Source organism: Trichoplusia ni, chromosome 16, assembly GCF_003590095.1.
Source record: "Trichoplusia ni isolate ovarian cell line Hi5 chromosome 16, tn1, whole genome shotgun sequence".
Lineage (NCBI taxonomy): Eukaryota > Metazoa > Arthropoda > Insecta > Lepidoptera > Noctuidae > Trichoplusia > Trichoplusia ni.
In genome coordinates, this window is record NC_039493.1 from 2,377,435 (window position 1) to 2,393,323 (window position 15,889).

Below are 15,889 nucleotides of genomic sequence, written 5' to 3' on the forward strand. Positions count from 1 at the left end.
AAATATAACTAACGTAAAACAAAACATCACCATGACTCAACTAAACTATTTTAAAGCTGTCTACAGCATAAATGCTTCTTCTTGTTACTCCATACATTTGCATGCACAATCGCTAAGTTTTCCAAATATTTTAAACAATTGCAGCATATTATTGTTTATTTTCAGTAAAATCAATAGCAGGAATTTAATAACTGTAACACAGGTTTCTTCTGACTTATACCTTAAATTCAAAGAGAATTCATTCACGAGTTTCTTTTCGCTTTTTACTGTTTACTTTTAAAAATCATAGTTTCTTCAATCGTACGAGAAACAATTCCTTAATAAGTTACAATATTATTGTAATTAAGCTTTGTACTTCAGACAAATATGTAATAATCTTAGTCGACTAGGAACAAAAATATTAACATTCAACAAGATTCAATAAAGAAGCGAAAGTCGTGAAGAAACTCCTTGTTAAATTTTCAACAATTATACTATTTTCTTTTAAATTTTCTATGTTTACTGACCGCATAAATAAACGCAGCACAATTTTAAGTTCACGTCTTTGTGTCTCTGTCACAGTATTCAGCGTTTTCAGTGACAAATAGATTTGAGAACATAAAATTGTGTTTCGTTTGAGTATGTGGGGTTCTTTCCATTTTTATTTGGACAAACATTTTTTTGATGGTAACAAGTAACAATTCGGTTCCTGAGATTGCCGGACGGGGCCTACTTCTTGCCGATTGTGAACTGGGAGACAGATTCGAGGAGGTTGATGTAGGCGGAGTGCTCGTAAGCGGTGCTGAAGTCCGATAACTTTTGTACGAAGTCGTTGCTGACGCCTTTCTCTTCGAGCAGGTTCATCAGCAGGTCGTACAAGTACTGGAATAGATGAACTTGTTTTTAATTTTGTATCAAGATACGTAAATTTTTTTTTTATAACTTCACTTTGTAAACATATTTTATGTACAAGACAGATATTATACACTAAAATAAACCTAAACTTATTAATACAGAATTTTAAAGTTATGTTAACCTATCAAGTTACATTATCTTAAAATATTTAGTTACTTGATCTCATTTTATGTAACACAAATTAAATAATAATACATGTCTAAATATACAAAAAATTGCAAATCACGATAAAATTATATCTCAAAATCATATAGAAAGACAGGGATAAGCATTACAAACAAACAAGAGCTGTAGCAAAGTCACTTAGACTTTTTTCCTCATCTTATTACAGTAATATTTATAAAAATGTAGCATCTCAATGAATATCTCACACATACTATGCGAGATCAACTTCATATCAACGCATACAATATCCCCCGATTTTGGCACCTGACAACTACTTGTGATATAGTATCAAGTGTGGCATAGAAATGGGGTTGGGTCAGCCCGGGTTCGAACCTCGGACGGCACGTGACGTCATACACCATGTACAACAGCGATGGACTACGGTGACATAGAAATAGGAAGTGAATTTTAGCTTGGGTATCTTAAAATTCCCGAAGACAGGGCGCTATGGCGCACATTGTGGGAGGCCTATGTCCAGCAGTGGCCTACTAAAGGCTGATGATGATGATGATCTTAAAATACATAAATATCGTAGATTTACATTTTGTTAAAAATGGGCATGAGTTCCACATAGGTTATTAGGTTATATAAGAAAAAAAAAAGAGGCTTTCTATGATTCGTATATAACATTCGAAAGAAAGTAGGAAAATATTATCTTGCTCAAATGCTTCACCAACAAACCGAAATCGCAAGCTATCATCACCATGTTACTTAATATCTGGATCACATCGATTTACAGGTACACAATAAATTACAACAATTTTCTTTCATATACATACCCCGTCAAGCACGTCGCCGGCAACGGCGTACACCTTGTCATTCCAGTCTCCTTTGTAGATTGTCAGCTCATCAATACCGAAGATGTCGTCTGTAACAAGAGGATAAGATTAGTCAACCAAGTTGTACCAAACACGTATTGATGATTGACACTGGTAGGATATGTAAAGCACGTGATAGCAGGGCCGAAACAAGGCAAGTATCAATGACTTTTAGAGTTATTTAGTAAATAATAAACGTAAACGAAGTATATGTGTAGTATTGTGTAGTCACTTGTTTCTCAAACTGTACCGATTATCTGAGGCCGAAACCGTGATCTGGAATGAAATGTAGCTGTATTGTTCCATACACACTGGCATGTGGCTCAGTGGTATTCTACTTGACAGCGTTAATGTACCCCATACGCGGCACCCGAACATGCCATTGAATGGCTACGGCGAGCGTGGCAAATGTATGGGGATGGGAACTAAGCACTGACTAAGGACTAAACAAAATCATACAATCATACATCAACATTCATAATTTTTGCCGACTGTATATGTAAACCTTGTGTCTAAAAAGTTGTTTAGTTTTGCCAGTAAATGACAGCAATGAGTTGGTTTGGTTTATTTCGGGCTTAGGAAAAAACCAGTCAAACGTAGCAAACCAAGGCACATTTACGTTTACGAGATAAATTAAGAACATTTTGAAGAGTTAAGTTTAAAACATACAGTAGTAATAGCAGTATACAGATGGTCCAAGACTGAAGTGCCTGTAAGTAGGTACTCAAAGACGTCATTGGTAATGACGACCCTTAGCAATGAGGATGCGATCAAGCAGAATTAATATAAATCAGTGTAATACTGACTGTACTCATCGGATCCCGCAGTGGGTGGCTCCTGCAGGTAGGAGCAGGTGAAGCCGAGCGTGGTGTCGCCGCGCACGAGGTCCACCTCGAACTGCGGCCGCGAGCGCATCTCCGCGAACTCCTGCTTCTCCGGCTGGCTCTCACCCTCCAGCTCGTCGGAGTCCACTGTGTGGTTCACGTTGAAGGTGATCCTGATGCTGTAAATATAAAGGAGTTTTTTTTTATAACGTCCGGTTGCGTTCACGACAAAAAGTGCCAGAATAAAATTGTTTTAGTAGGTATAATGATTGTAGCTGTATTGTTCCATACACACTGGCATGATGCGCAGTGGTATTCTACTTGACAGCATTACTGTACCCCCCACTTGGCACCCGAGCCTGCTAAGAGGAAGCAAGACGAGCGTGGCAATTGTGAGGGGAAGTCTACATGGTCGACTCTTGTTACAGGTGCATAATATTGTGGAATGAAAGTCAAATAGCTATGTCAGTTAGATAAAAAAGATACGGGATTTATCATTCTACATTCTCATGATATCTATCTAGTTCAGACAAAATCGCGATTCTACCGTGTCAACGTAATTTGTCGCGATGCAAAAATTACCTCAAGTTGCATTTATTTCATATGTTTTTGATATTGAGTATAGGTGTCACTTTTTCTGATTTTGTTACTGTGGCATTTATTTGAATTATAAGTCAAAGGAATTTGCATGGGCCAATTAATTATGGCATAACTTAGAAGAGATAGCACACTCGTCCAGCAGTAGACAACAATAGACTGAATAGATTGAAGGTATAAATGATTCTGTAGTGAACTTACGTCTCATCTTTTAGTTCCTTGGTGAGGACAACCTCAGCACCATCCCCGGCGATCACGAATCCCAGCAGCTCTTTAGGCAGCACCTTCACCTTCTGTGCCTTGCGCTCTGCTACTATCTCCTCAGTCAGGAATTCTACTAGCTCCCTCTCGCCTATAATGTTTAGAGTAAATACATTATTATTGAGAAATGTGAAAGTTTTTTTCTACTGGGATTATACTGAGTTAGTATTAACTACTCTAGCAAAACTTACAATACTTTAAATAACATACTAAGTTTTTGTCTACTTTACATCTTTGATTGCTGATAAAATAATGGTACACCTTAAAAAATATTTTTGTTTTATTTTTACAGTGGAATAAGATAATAATAATATCTATAATTTCTAATCAAACAGATTTCTGTTCAAAGTAATATCAGTAAGAATACTTTAATGCTGTTATCTAACTCTTCTACCACAAGATGATGCAACATTACTCAACACTAAACATAAACATTATCATTTCCAACAATGATTTGAAACTGTGTTTATGAATTATTGTGATATATTATCATCAGACATCAGGTATTTTTTTTGGAATGTAGTTTTTCATTTGTTCATTATTAGTGGAAGTCAATGGAAGCCTAAAATGGAGTTTTATTTGAATGTCCCATGTTTTTATGCAGAGATAAGACACAGGTCTGTATCCCTGGATGTGAGCATGGGGTTACTCTCCCCTGCATCTGGCGCCAAGCCACCCTGGGTAGGTGGCATGGTGTGGCAACTGTGCAGGGGATCAATTTCGTATTAGGTTTACAGAGATATTGTGCACAAACATTGTGAAATGCAGAAATTGTTAACAGTAATTAAAATTTGGTCTTCTTTAGGTTATTATAAGTTATTTAAAATTATCTTTTATTATTTATTACATTACATTATTGGTCTAAATAGAGCTACATTTATACTTTATGAATGTATTGAATCTATTGTAGGCACAGTTTAATCCTTTGACACATTGCACAACCTGTGGAGGAGTTAACTCACTAGTAGCATAGTTTACATAAATAGATGTTATTTGCTAGGATATTAAGTGTTATATGATTCCAAAGTTAACGGACCTTGTGGTCTATTTGAATGATTAGGACAATAATGACCAACAACTATACAAAACAGTTTTGTATGGATAAAAATTGATTGAAGAGGCCATTGACCAGCATTGGGATATACATACAGGCTGAAATATACATGAAAATTATGACCATGTGATAAGTAATTTTCTACTGAAATATTAGATAATACAATTAAACATGACCAACTAAATTAACTGAAAGCATAGGAAGACAAAATTAAATACTAAATACTTTTACTTTAGTGAGCAATAAGTGATATAAACTTACCTTCGTTGGAGGGAAAGGAAGGGATATAAGGACTCACCAAGAGGTTTAGGTTTCATGGATTGGTCGACGACCTCCGGCTCTGCAGAAAATAATTGGTTAAAAGCGAGGTACATCCGGATTTTAAGCCGGGATAAGTGTCTTAGTAACAGTTGATCCGGCATGATCTTCGCGGGTGGTGTAACCTAACCTCAAAATAGTTTTGCCGAAAATAAATTATCTTACCTTTAGTGTGCATGGCCTTAAGACCGCAGCCACAGCCGCATGTGTTGGAGTGGTTGTGCAGGAGCGTGGAGGAAGCTGATATCCCATCTAACCTCTTTGAGCAGCTCATGTGCCATATTCCCCTGGTGAAATCACGTTTTACAGGTGATTGGGTGAGCGACACTAATGCACCTGTTAGGCTTGTGTTCTTGACGTAGCTCGTAACTACCCTCTGCGCAGTTTTTACTAAACCATTCATTTTTAAGAGAATTATATTAAGCAGTGTCTTGAAAAATTTTCGAAAATTGTCAGAAGATACAATAGAACGCCGCTGATTTGATCTGGTTTCACAAAGTTGCCAGCAGTCTATTTCTCTTCTCTTTTATCGATGACAATAACCGGACAAGGAAAATAATTAAAAACCGAATGATACTAATTTTATAAAATGAAAAATATTTATTGATTTAATTAATTAAAGAATATATTTTGTAAAACCTCCATTACTTAAGGTAGTTATAATTTCTAAATGTAGGACAATATGTTTTTTTTCTTAAAATTTGAAAGGTATATTTAATTTTAATTGTTAAAATTGAAGCAGATTATGCAATATTTTTGTAAACATTTCTCACAGATGACTATTCCTAAAAAGCTAAAAAACAAGTCTTTATTGCCAATAAACTAAAAAAAAACCGACAATCAACAATATTGTATTTTGGAGTATGTCACTTGTCAGATCCGATCGTAGAGTAAACGTCACTTTCACATGTGATTTGTTGCGTTGTGCGGTTTATAGTTCACACATTGCAACTTACTTTACTTTCAATTCCTGTTTAAAAGTTGTCCAAAATGCCTAGAAAACGGAAACTAGAATCAAAAGAGAGCATCGCTCAAAAAACGTCACCTGTCGAAGTTGTAATAGAAGATGTTATTTCGCATCCGTTATGTATGCACGGACCAACTCTGTTATTTTCAACAGAAAAAGGTCGCTTCTACGCCTGTGCCTCGTGTAGGAACAAGGAATGTACTGTGCATATAGATGAAGAAGACTGGCAGAAAGAGAATGTTAGGAAACGTAACGAGAAGTACTATAGTTTAATACCTAAAATCGACAAAACGGCGGCATGGAGTAACTATAGTGAGGTTAGTTTTTGTTTTTAACCAAATGTACTTGTAAACGTTGTTTCAAAATATAATGAGTGCTTATTAAAACAAGACGGAAGTGGAAGCAAGTTACTGCACACTCAACAATATTCAAACGATCTTAACAAAGCATGAGTTTTGTAAATAAGTCATATTATTTTAATTTACAGATAAAATCACGACATTATGCAGATCGTGCTTTCTGCAACACTTGCGAGGAATTGTACGCACTCTCAGAATCGTCGAAAAAACATGGAAAAGATCACAGAGTCATCACACCATTGACAGATGAGCAGCTTAGCCGTCCCACCACCTGGTTACCAATGTTGGAGAATGATTCCGTGGAAGCTCAGTACATGTTCACCAAGAAATCCATAAGCACAGTCTTTGGAATTCTTAAAAACAATAATATCAGGTAATAATCATGTTCCATCCTGTCATAACAATGATACTTTGGAACCGCACAACTAGAGCTCATCACTGTAACATTTTGAAAGGGCCTTGAAACCTAAAAGTACTACTACTTGAAATAAAAAGCTTTTGATTTTCCTCTTTCAATGCTATGCCGAAATTTTTGAACAAGCAACATATTATATGCAAACTGGTATCAGTAATATTCTTATAACATCTAAATCTGTTATTATTACTAATTATTAGTACAATGTTGTTCAACTTTAAGAAATTCCCTACTTTAAACTAGCATCACAGAAAACAAATTTTATCAACAACAAAGCAAAAAAAAGGTATATATAGAATAATTAAATTTACCATATAACTTATAATTCCAGCAACATTCTCTGTATTGGCACTCCATCCATCCATGAAGAGGCACAGTCCCTGCCTGACTTCACATCCCTTCTCCTGGACTATGATAAGCGCCACCACCTATTCCAGCCGCCAAAACAGTTTGTGTGGTACAACATGTTTAACAATTACATGTTTAATGGAAATGAAGATGAGAAAGTGCTCAAGAAATTCTTCAAGAACTCTCGGTATGTATAATTATTTGAACCTTTGTTATATTATTGTACTTATCACTTGATCTATGTTCACTAAATCCTTTTTTAATGATATCTTTATTCAAGTGCTAAAACTGTTACTTATTTAGTGATTTGATTAACCAATCATTATGTATCATAAAGATGCGAACATTCACTTTTATTCTACTCAATTGTGCACAAGAGAGGGTCAAGGCTTTAACACCAGTGAAGTATTTAATTGATTATTGAGCAAATTAGTTAATGCTTTGTCATTTAGTTCAGCAGGCTTATTAAAGGACACATATTTTTTCAGCGATGGTGGCATCTGTATAGTATTGGATCCACCTTTCGGCGGTCGTGTGGAACCACTAGTACAAACCCTGAAAGAGCTCACAGAGTTATACCGGCAAGTTTTAGACAAGCCAGGCGAAGGCCTGTTACCGGTTCTATGGGCTTTCCCGTACTTCTCAGAGCCCTATATTACTAATATGGCGCCAGAAATCAAGATGCACGACTATCAGGTAAACTTACTACCCAAATATTTGATTATTCTTAATTTTGAACTTGTAGAAAACTTTACTTGTGCAAAATGTCGCAGATACTGATGTACCAGTATTCGGTAATTTCCAAGATTCATGCCGAACCCACCATGCGCGATGTGTGAAGGGTTTGATCCCCGCGTACGCAAGTGTTTTTTGCTATCCACGAAAGCTTGTTCAAGTCTGGTTTTTTTTTTGTGAAACGTTCCGAAATATTATACGCGACACAAGTATTCAATTCCATGTAAATCATCTTTGGTTTAAAAAAAAGGTAACGAAATAATTTCACTTTACAGATTGAGTACACAAACCACAAGAAATTCCTGAACAGAACGAAAGATGGTAGAAAATTCGCCTCACCGATCCGTTTCTTCACAAACCTGCCGCTCCGTACGATTGACTTATCAAACGATTCCAACTACAAGTTGTGTAACAAGTGTAAATTCTATGTGTCTGCTACAAATAATCACTGCTACAAATGTGGCGGGTGTACAAGTAAGAACGGAATGACATACAAACATTGTGATGTTTGCAAGAGATGCGTGAAGCCGACATTCTTTCATTGCAAAGCTTGCGGGAGATGCGCTCAGGAACGAAATCACCAGTGCGGTGTTGTTGTTGAGAGTCAGGTGAGGGTGCATTTTATACTGTACTAGTCTAGCTGTTACCTGCAACTTCGTCCGCGTGATTAGGAAATAAGATATTTTTTCGTAATAATAAATAGCCTATGCGTTAATCCAGGGTGTCAGCTAGCTCCACACCAAATTTCTTTAAAATCGGTTTAGCCATTTTGATGTGAAGAAGTAACAAACACACAAACTTTCGCCTTTATAATATTAGTGGGATGGGATAAAAAAATTGATACTTACTGTTACATCCCATTAAGTTTTGATTAGTACATTTTTCTGCCACAACATATGTTAGTATGGCTATGTTGAGGTGAAGTTCCCTAGATTATCGAGTTCCACTGCTGGACATAGGCCTAATAACACATTTTGTTTTATCTTTCAGTCTTGTTTCAACTGCAAACAAACTGGGCACAAGAAAACAGCCTGCCCCCAGCTACAGGGAAGGAATAACAATAAAAAGAAACGAAAAAGTGCATAATTGATAATCATTATATTATTTACAATAAAGCATTTAAAACACTAGCTTGTGTCATTCATATACATATTTGTCAAATCAACATGATTGAGTCTATAATCAAATTAAGTCTATACAAACAATTGTAAATAAATCAAAAATGTTAAATGGTAACCGCGATTGTTTTTATCAGATGGCACTGTAACAAAAGAAAGGTTTTGTTTTTATAATATCGCATAACGCATTTTACGTGTATTCATAAAAGTTCAATAAAAAAAAACAGTATGTGTCGTGTTATGTGCAATCTATGGCAATTTTAAGAAGTACATATTGTAGAAGCGACACAAAGTACTTTTAACACTTATAAGTTGTTAAAAGTTATATTAAACGAAATTCGCAGTTATAAAGTAATGTTTATGCGTGTGATAACTTACCTCTTAATTCATCCGTATTTTAGTCAACTAGAACATGAGCATATGATATACAGTACAATGAAATGCAATTAACGTAATTTTAATAACCTGCGCAGATGACGGATTTTTCTCCGCGGGGAGTAAAAGTATGCTCCGCGAATAAAAAGTTCGCCGCGGATTTACCGCGAACTCAACGCACACGGCGTGCAATCATTTGTTCGAGCGCACAACGCGGACTAAAGGCCCGTGTGCGTTGCTTCGCCTAGTCACAAGAGTGCTATTGCTTTCGAGGGGCTCTTGCGTACTTTTGTCCGCGGACAAAAATCCCTCGTCTGCGCATACCCTAAAGATGAGATGATTTCAATGGATTACCAACAGCTTAGCTCATACATACTTGACATTGATTTTGTTTAGGATCTGTTGTGTGGCATCGTATTGCGCCTCTACCTTCGCCGCCTGATATAGCCAGGCTTGTCGCACATTCTGCCACCGCGCCGAGTGGGATGCTAGCAGCTGCTCGCGGCTCGGGGGTGGCGCCTCTCGCTAAGTGATGTAACAATTTTTGCAAGTTATGGAGTTTTAATGTTCTGGGCTACTGATTAATTTCTCGATGCTTCGAAAGTGACTGCTATTTGGGATCCTACTACAACTTTTTGAAATCTACAAATGATCTAAGTCTATATCACAATCATACTTTGTCTGACGAGAGTTATGTTCGGAAGTCACGACTACTTTTCCATTAACTATAATAAACTTAATTGTATTTAAATTTGCCTATAGATGGACAAATCAGACTTACATAATTCAGGTTGATATTATTTTTGCTGGCCTTCAGCTGTTCTGGTAACAGCGGTGGTATCTTCGATACAGAAGAGCCCTCAGGCACTGGCAGTTCCACGCTGTCCAAGCAAACCAGCGGCGGTGCTTGCTTTTTACTGCAAAGAAAAATAAAAAAATAAATAATGAAATAAAAAATGGTTCTGCGGCACCACGGCAATAATGGTGATGATATAGTTCTCACGTAGGGCATGGATTTACGTGTACTCTAAATCTGAAGACAAGGATTGATATTATATAACACTCATATATAGTCCGCGGGCCTGCTCGCTATAAATCGAAAATGATCCCTCGTTAACATAAAATACGGACAAAGTCTTCGTCCCACTGTTCAGTAAGTTACATAAGTTTTTGCGTGAAAGACTAACAACAAGTAAAAACATTTATCCATCCTTACTTCGCTTTTATGTTATTAGTTTCATTATTAAAACAATACTTGAACTCTTACCCAAACTCGCGATAATTGGCTCTAGGTTGGTTAGCAATCCAAGCCCTACAGATGGGATACAGTGGCGTATCCTCCTTAAACTGCGAGAGGTCCACGCTCCGGTCGAACAGCTTCAACACGTAGGACTGACGGTTTGGAGACCACTTCCTCCTGTATGATTTGTCTTCATCTTCTGATTTTGGTTCATGGCTGGAAAGTAGGGAAAAAAGAAATCAGATTGTGATTGTAATAATATTTTTTATTGATCTTGAATCAATATTTACTAAGTGTTTTTTTGCCACTATGTATAAATGTCTTTTAATATACTTAGTAACAATTGCATTTTAATGTCCAATTACTCTTGGACATTAAAATTATCTGAGGTAAAAATTGTTATTTAACTAGTTTATTCCTAATTAGCTAATACAATGGTTGTGGCTCTCTCAGAAGGTAAATTACTACACAGTAACATACTTTCTTATACTGTAGGATATGGCCAATTATGCAGGTAAGAATCAGAATAAAGTAAAAATTAAGATATTTTGACAAGTATTTTTTTAGACAAAAAGACTTAAAAAACACTGCACAACTTTTAATCAAGTTATAGTACTACAATACAAAAAGTAAAAAGCGCAGTGAATAGGAGGTCATAGCCCTCAGCACTAAAGGTAAGGATTCAATTAGGAGGCCAATTTAAGTATAGATAGTAAGTAAATTAATAATAATACATGCAATACCTTTCTCTCTTCTCTGTGTTGTTATCAGAGGAAGCATCAGAGTCATCTGCTGCTGGTTCTAGGACATCCATGAGGGCCCCCTTGAGTCTCCCCCGAGCTGTGGCCACTTCTGAAACATTAATAAGTACCAAAATATTTTACTCTGCAATAATAAGTTGGCTTACAACACATTGTTCTCATATTTATATATTATTATGTTGGTAAGAGATCCTGTTGTAAACTAGTTTGTTACTTAATTATGCACACAATTAAGAACAAAAGTCTATTCCAGGGCACAATATTATTTCACCTGATGCAAAGTCACCACTGTACTAAATAGGTTTATGATTTGTAAATATAGAGAGATAATAAAAGTTTACTAACTTGAACATAGTTTATTATCTAACTCTTGAATTTAGAAGTTGAGTAAAATCTATAAAGTTGGTTGCCATGCAAGTTTGGGTAACAAAGGAGTTTATTGATTTTTAAGCTTTTAAATTTCCTTTGGACGTTCCTTTGTTGTTTGGCCTCGGGTATCACATTATTCTAACATTACGAAAGTGTGATATAAGACCCGAATATAACTTCCTTACGTGGCTACTTTCGATACACAAAGACCTTGTTTTATTGGAAAAATATTGATTTTTATAAAGAAAATGTAAGTTGATATATAGCTCACTTATTCTTGTTTTACTTTCTTAAAACATAACTCGTGAACTATTAAATCACACTCATTTTAAATTATTTATTATTCAATAGTGAATAAATAGAAAGTATTTGTTCATTTTACCTCTAGCATCATTGCTTTCCCGAGTTAGGTTTGATTTTGATCTATTTTTTAATGGAGTGAATAATCTTCTTCGTTTAGGCATTGCGTATTAGTGTAATTAAATTGGTAATCAAAACAAAAACAACTCAATTGACTGAATTCGAATTTGTTTGCCTCACTGTCACTGGTCACTCGCTCGGGTCACTCTCACTCGCTCGTAAATTATGAATAAACTGTAGTGATGTTTAAAATATAACTAAATACCGGTTTTTTCTACAAAACAATCTACAATAATTGAATGGCAATACTAGACCGTTGCCGCATCTCTCTTTCAGTCTATGGCTGCAAAATCCAGTTTTCATTTGTCTTATTACCACTTAAAAGACTCGACATTCAAGACGGTATATTTTTTAAGAAAAAATAGAGTCTTCTTTGTGTCAATTTGTCAAAATAGTTTGATATGTATGAAAATAGCAAGACGAGAATTTCGCAAGGCACCAGATTGTAGTGTTTTTAATTAACATAAACTCGTCATTGGGAATCAATGATTTATAATGGCTACAACTGCGTATGAGCTTGATGCTGAAGGTAAGCATCGCCATTGTTTTTATTGTGACCACGGCGTTTGTTTATTTAATTAGAAATTTTACTTCATTTTTGTGCGTGATAATATTTGTCAGATGTCTTGACTTTCCATATTTTCTGGCTGTCGTAAAATAGCTGCTGACCAAGTGAAAGTGGGATTTAAGAAGTTTCTAAGTGATAAATTGTAAAATTTCGTTTCAATTAAAAAATTCTTGTTTGCTTATTAGTGACATTGAGTGGCTGCAAGACTCGCTGGTGTGTGTCCATACCTCTTATTCTGAGTAATAGTGAAGCGATCAGCCGTGACATAATAAGTTGTAGAAAAACTAACCCTCTTGAGTTCACTGACCTTATTGCCTTACTGAAGTAGCATTGGGTTTTCCAGGGTGTAAATTCATCCCTGCAACGCAACGTCCCGACGGCACCTGGCGCAAGCCGCGGAGAGTCAAGGATGGGTATGTCCCCCAGGAAGAGGTTCCGCTGTATGAGAGTAAGGGGAAACAGTTCAAAGCCCGGCAGAGCACAGGGCTGCCTGTAGGTCTGACCCCAGAAATCGTAGCTGAAGCACAGAAGAAGAAGAACCACGGTGCCATACAGCCCATCCCTGGCATGCTTATTAATGTGGACAAGAAGAAGAAGAAAAAGAAGTCTGGTGAGTTGATTTTTTTTTTACTTTTGAGTATAAAAAGTCCAAGTTTGTCACCTGTATTGAAAAAAACATGGTGTTAAATTAAGTCTAAAATCAATAAAATTCACTTTATTTAAAAAAAAAAACACATGTATAATGTATACATTTTTTGTTTTTCTAAAAATAATTTATGTAATTTCAATGTATTTCTACATATATTAACACCAGCACTTAATGTACCAATGTTTAAAAAATAAATATTCTCTTGATTCTTAAAATATACTTATATCATGAACAAATATCTACAGAGTATGTAAATGAAATTAGTGTAATTATTCAAATACTTCAGGCAATTCATTATTATATTCCAATAAAAAATATATTAACTTTTACTTTTATAAAATTAAAAAGTTATGAATTCATGTTGTTAAAACAAATCATATCTGTAATAACTAAATAATCACTAGCCCAGTATAATTAAATATTGTGATCATTATAATTCTGAGACTGTACATTTATGTAACTTATGCCTTGAATTATAATTAATGCACTTTCATTTTTACTAAGTTGAAGAAAGTTATAACACTAATGAGGTACTTTTGTTTTGTTGTTTGATAATTAAAATTGTTTTAAAGAATCTTTTATGTAATATCTTTTTCCATTGCAATTCTCAGGTTATGCATGGAACTATAATGTATTGAGATAGTGGCATTAAGAACATCCTATTTGGAATCATAATTTGTATAATAATTCATACATTTAATTAGATAAGTACTATCTTTCAAACTCATAGTCTTTTCAGGAGCTGATGATGCAGCTGAAAAACTTGCCAAATGTGAGATAACAGAACCAAATTTCACAAGCCCACCTCCAGTGACCCCTAGCAATGCAGCCACAGACCCTGCCAAACGCCTTAAGAATTTAAGAAAGAAACTCAGAGACATTGAAACCCTTGAGGAGAAGATAAAGTGTGGCACCCTCAAAAATCCTGACAAGGACCAAAAAGAAAAGATGTCCAAGAAAAATGACATTCTTAACGAAATTGAACTTTTAGAGAAGAGTAGTGAATAAGTTATACCAAATTGAATTTAACCTTTTAAAAGAAACTATGGAATCATGTCTATGGTTTGCATGAATGAATGTGTTCTCTGTGTGAGTGCAAATTGATGAAAATTTCTTTTTTTAATATAAATTATTTACAAAATAATTTAACTGTATTTGTTTATAGCCTTTATCCTCTTAGATCAGTATCTGACTTCTGATTATGGTACACAATTAAAGATTTCATCCAAATCATTATGTAAAAATTTGATTACCTATCACAGCATTTAAATCCTAGTTTAGATTAAAAAGAAAAACAGGATATAAAGGAACACAACTTATCACATTATAAAAGAAATATTTAATAATATCTAGAAAGTTAACAAATAGAAAGGAAGAAAATGATCTAAACACATAAGCATAATATTTTGGTCATATAAATAGATATCACATAACATTATAAGGAATATGTTTTCAGATCTGAAAATACCATAAAGTATTGGATTCTTGAAAATGATTTTCAATAGATTATTGGAAGGTCAAATGTATTACTATTATACATTGTAGTACAAAATGTTATCTGAAAACAGACTTACATTTATACAAAAAATATCCTTATAGCTAAAGTTACTAGTTACTTATTTTACATATTTAGGATTGATTACAGTGCAAAAATATGTTTTTTTCTTGTCAGACATAATTATACAGAATATTAATTATAATCATAGCCGAAATGTGTTCATGCTACTTTTGTTTGAACAGCCGCGTTTCCATTGTTTTATTTTATCTTGTCTTTTGATATCCATGCTCCACACCCTGGAAAGCAAACATAATATATTGAAAAATTGGTTAATGAGCTCGAATAATAGATGGATTAGACAACTTAATGAGGCACTCTAACAAATGTTTATCGCGCTCACAAGGACGCAATAACCAGTTTCTAAATTATGATGATTTCACAATTTGAAACTCGTTCGAACAGACGTATAAAATAAAACGCAATAAATGATAGACTCACCCGACATCAGAACATTTTAAATAAATTCATTTCTTGCTTGCTGTCTTGCGTATTTGCCCAAACATGCAAGGATTCCTATACCAGCAATACCAAGTCCTATAACTGTTGCTAAAAAGTCGCCGAAATCGTATCCTTGCGACGCTTCCACCCTAGTTACACTCAGCAACGTAAAGAGGAAAACACACAATTTGAAATACATTTTTAAAGTTTTCTATTAGTTTCGTAGTAATAGGAGGTAATGACTATTGTGTTGTATTTTTTATTGTCACGTCATGTCAGTCAGAGTCGGATTTCAATTGTCACGTGGGTTGTCACAACAAATCAAAAATAGGGAGAAGCAAACGAATAAAAACACATCGCCTAAATTTTTGCTGCCTGGCAGGGTACAAAATGATCAATCAAAATGATTATTAAAAATTTGCGTAAATATGTAAATATTGTGAGTTGAGAGAATTCATTGTATTCTAATCTATTGGAAGTTCATCAACTAATATTTAAATTAGGCTAAAATTACTAAGACAAACAAAAAATTTAATATTTTTTGCTAATAGTATGAAGTAAAACGAAATGGAGAATGATAATAAGTATGATCCACGGCACTATCAACTTGGGAAAAGAAATAATATTTTTAGGTCTAG

The 15,889-nt window shown here is 34.9% G+C and overlaps 4 protein-coding genes and 1 long non-coding RNA gene across 6 annotated transcripts; 2 read left to right on the forward strand and 3 right to left on the reverse strand.

The window, feature by feature from the left end:
- Positions 1–488: 488 nt before the first annotated feature.
- Positions 489–5,456, reverse strand: LOC113501991 (complement component 1 Q subcomponent-binding protein, mitochondrial). Of its 2 annotated transcripts, XM_026883339.1 has the most exons (6): positions 5,097–5,456; positions 4,912–4,953; positions 3,500–3,650; positions 2,684–2,880; positions 1,839–1,927; positions 489–861 (listed from the first exon to the last, which is right to left on the reverse strand). In XM_026883339.1, the coding sequence occupies exons 1-6, from the start codon at positions 5,332–5,334 to the stop codon at positions 709–711; spliced, it is 870 nt and encodes a 289-aa protein (XP_026739140.1). In that variant the 5' UTR covers positions 5,335–5,456; the 3' UTR covers positions 489–708. The 2 variants fall into 2 exon arrangements, with proteins under 2 accessions (XP_026739140.1, XP_026739141.1); XM_026883340.1 differs by lacking the exon at positions 4,912–4,953 and having other exon boundaries at positions 5,097–5,449.
- Positions 5,457–5,810: 354 nt separating this feature from the next.
- Positions 5,811–8,882, forward strand: LOC113501785 (zinc finger CCHC domain-containing protein 4). The gene is made up of 6 exons (XM_026883036.1): positions 5,811–6,215; positions 6,386–6,630; positions 7,004–7,207; positions 7,509–7,716; positions 8,031–8,363; positions 8,746–8,882. Exons 1-6 carry the CDS (start codon positions 5,922–5,924, stop codon positions 8,839–8,841), a joined length of 1,380 nt encoding a protein of 459 aa, XP_026738837.1. The 5' UTR covers positions 5,811–5,921; the 3' UTR covers positions 8,842–8,882.
- LOC113501786 (protein lin-37 homolog) lies at positions 8,835–12,209 on the reverse strand. Its single transcript, XM_026883037.1, has 6 exons — positions 12,001–12,209; positions 11,232–11,340; positions 10,516–10,704; positions 10,030–10,165; positions 9,625–9,773; positions 8,835–9,016 (listed from the first exon to the last, which is right to left on the reverse strand). Exons 1-6 carry the CDS (start codon positions 12,080–12,082, stop codon positions 9,007–9,009), a joined length of 675 nt encoding a protein of 224 aa, XP_026738838.1. The 5' UTR covers positions 12,083–12,209; the 3' UTR covers positions 8,835–9,006.
- Positions 12,210–12,423: 214 nt separating this feature from the next.
- On the forward strand, positions 12,424–14,399 carry LOC113501787 (partner of Y14 and mago). The gene is made up of 3 exons (XM_026883038.1): positions 12,424–12,567; positions 12,950–13,216; positions 13,995–14,399. The coding sequence occupies exons 1-3, from the start codon at positions 12,534–12,536 to the stop codon at positions 14,261–14,263; spliced, it is 570 nt and encodes a 189-aa protein (XP_026738839.1). The 5' UTR covers positions 12,424–12,533; the 3' UTR covers positions 14,264–14,399.
- Positions 14,400–14,574: 175 nt separating this feature from the next.
- LOC113501788 lies at positions 14,575–15,825 on the reverse strand. Its single transcript, XR_003401315.1, has 2 exons — positions 15,252–15,825; positions 14,575–15,049 (listed from the first exon to the last, which is right to left on the reverse strand). It is a non-coding gene; the product is annotated as an uncharacterized LOC113501788 (long non-coding RNA).
- Positions 15,826–15,889: the final 64 nt, after the last annotated feature.

What these genes read in the sequence shown, in the direction of transcription:
- LOC113501787 (XM_026883038.1), top strand. Translation starts at nt 12,534, where the DNA reads ATGGCTACAACTGCGTATGAGCTTGATGCTGAAG. An exon ending in GTATGAGCTTGATGCTGAAG is followed by an intron (nt 12,568 to 12,949) that starts GTAAGCATCGCC and finishes TGGGTTTTCCAG; the next exon opens with GGTGTAAATTCATCCCTGCA. An exon ending in GAAGAAGAAAAAGAAGTCTG is followed by an intron (nt 13,217 to 13,994) that starts GTGAGTTGATTT and finishes TAGTCTTTTCAG; the next exon opens with GAGCTGATGATGCAGCTGAA.
- LOC113501785 (XM_026883036.1), top strand. Translation starts at nt 5,922, where the DNA reads ATGCCTAGAAAACGGAAACTAGAATCAAAAGAGAGCATCGCTCAAAAA. An exon ending in CATGGAGTAACTATAGTGAG is followed by an intron (nt 6,216 to 6,385) that starts GTTAGTTTTTGT and finishes TTTAATTTACAG; the next exon opens with ATAAAATCACGACATTATGC. An exon ending in AAATTCTTCAAGAACTCTCG is followed by an intron (nt 7,208 to 7,508) that starts GTATGTATAATT and finishes ATATTTTTTCAG; the next exon opens with CGATGGTGGCATCTGTATAG.
- LOC113501786 (XM_026883037.1), bottom strand. Translation starts at nt 12,082, where the DNA reads ATGCCTAAACGAAGAAGATTATTCACTCCATTAAAAAATAGATCAAAA. An exon ending in GGAAAGCAATGATGCTAGAG is followed by an intron (nt 11,341 to 12,000) that starts GTAAAATGAACA and finishes TTAATGTTTCAG; the next exon opens with AAGTGGCCACAGCTCGGGGG. An exon ending in ATAATATCAACCTGAATTAT is followed by an intron (nt 9,774 to 10,029) that starts GTAAGTCTGATT and finishes TACATCACTTAG; the next exon opens with CGAGAGGCGCCACCCCCGAG.
- LOC113501991 (XM_026883339.1), bottom strand. Translation starts at nt 5,334, where the DNA reads ATGAATGGTTTAGTAAAAACTGCGCAGAGGGTAGTTACGAGCTACGTC. An exon ending in CATGAAACCTAAACCTCTTG is followed by an intron (nt 3,651 to 4,911) that starts GTGAGTCCTTAT and finishes TAAACATTATAG; the next exon opens with GCGAGAGGGAGCTAGTAGAA. An exon ending in AAGGAACTAAAAGATGAGAC is followed by an intron (nt 2,881 to 3,499) that starts GTAAGTTCACTA and finishes TTATATTTACAG; the next exon opens with CATCAGGATCACCTTCAACG.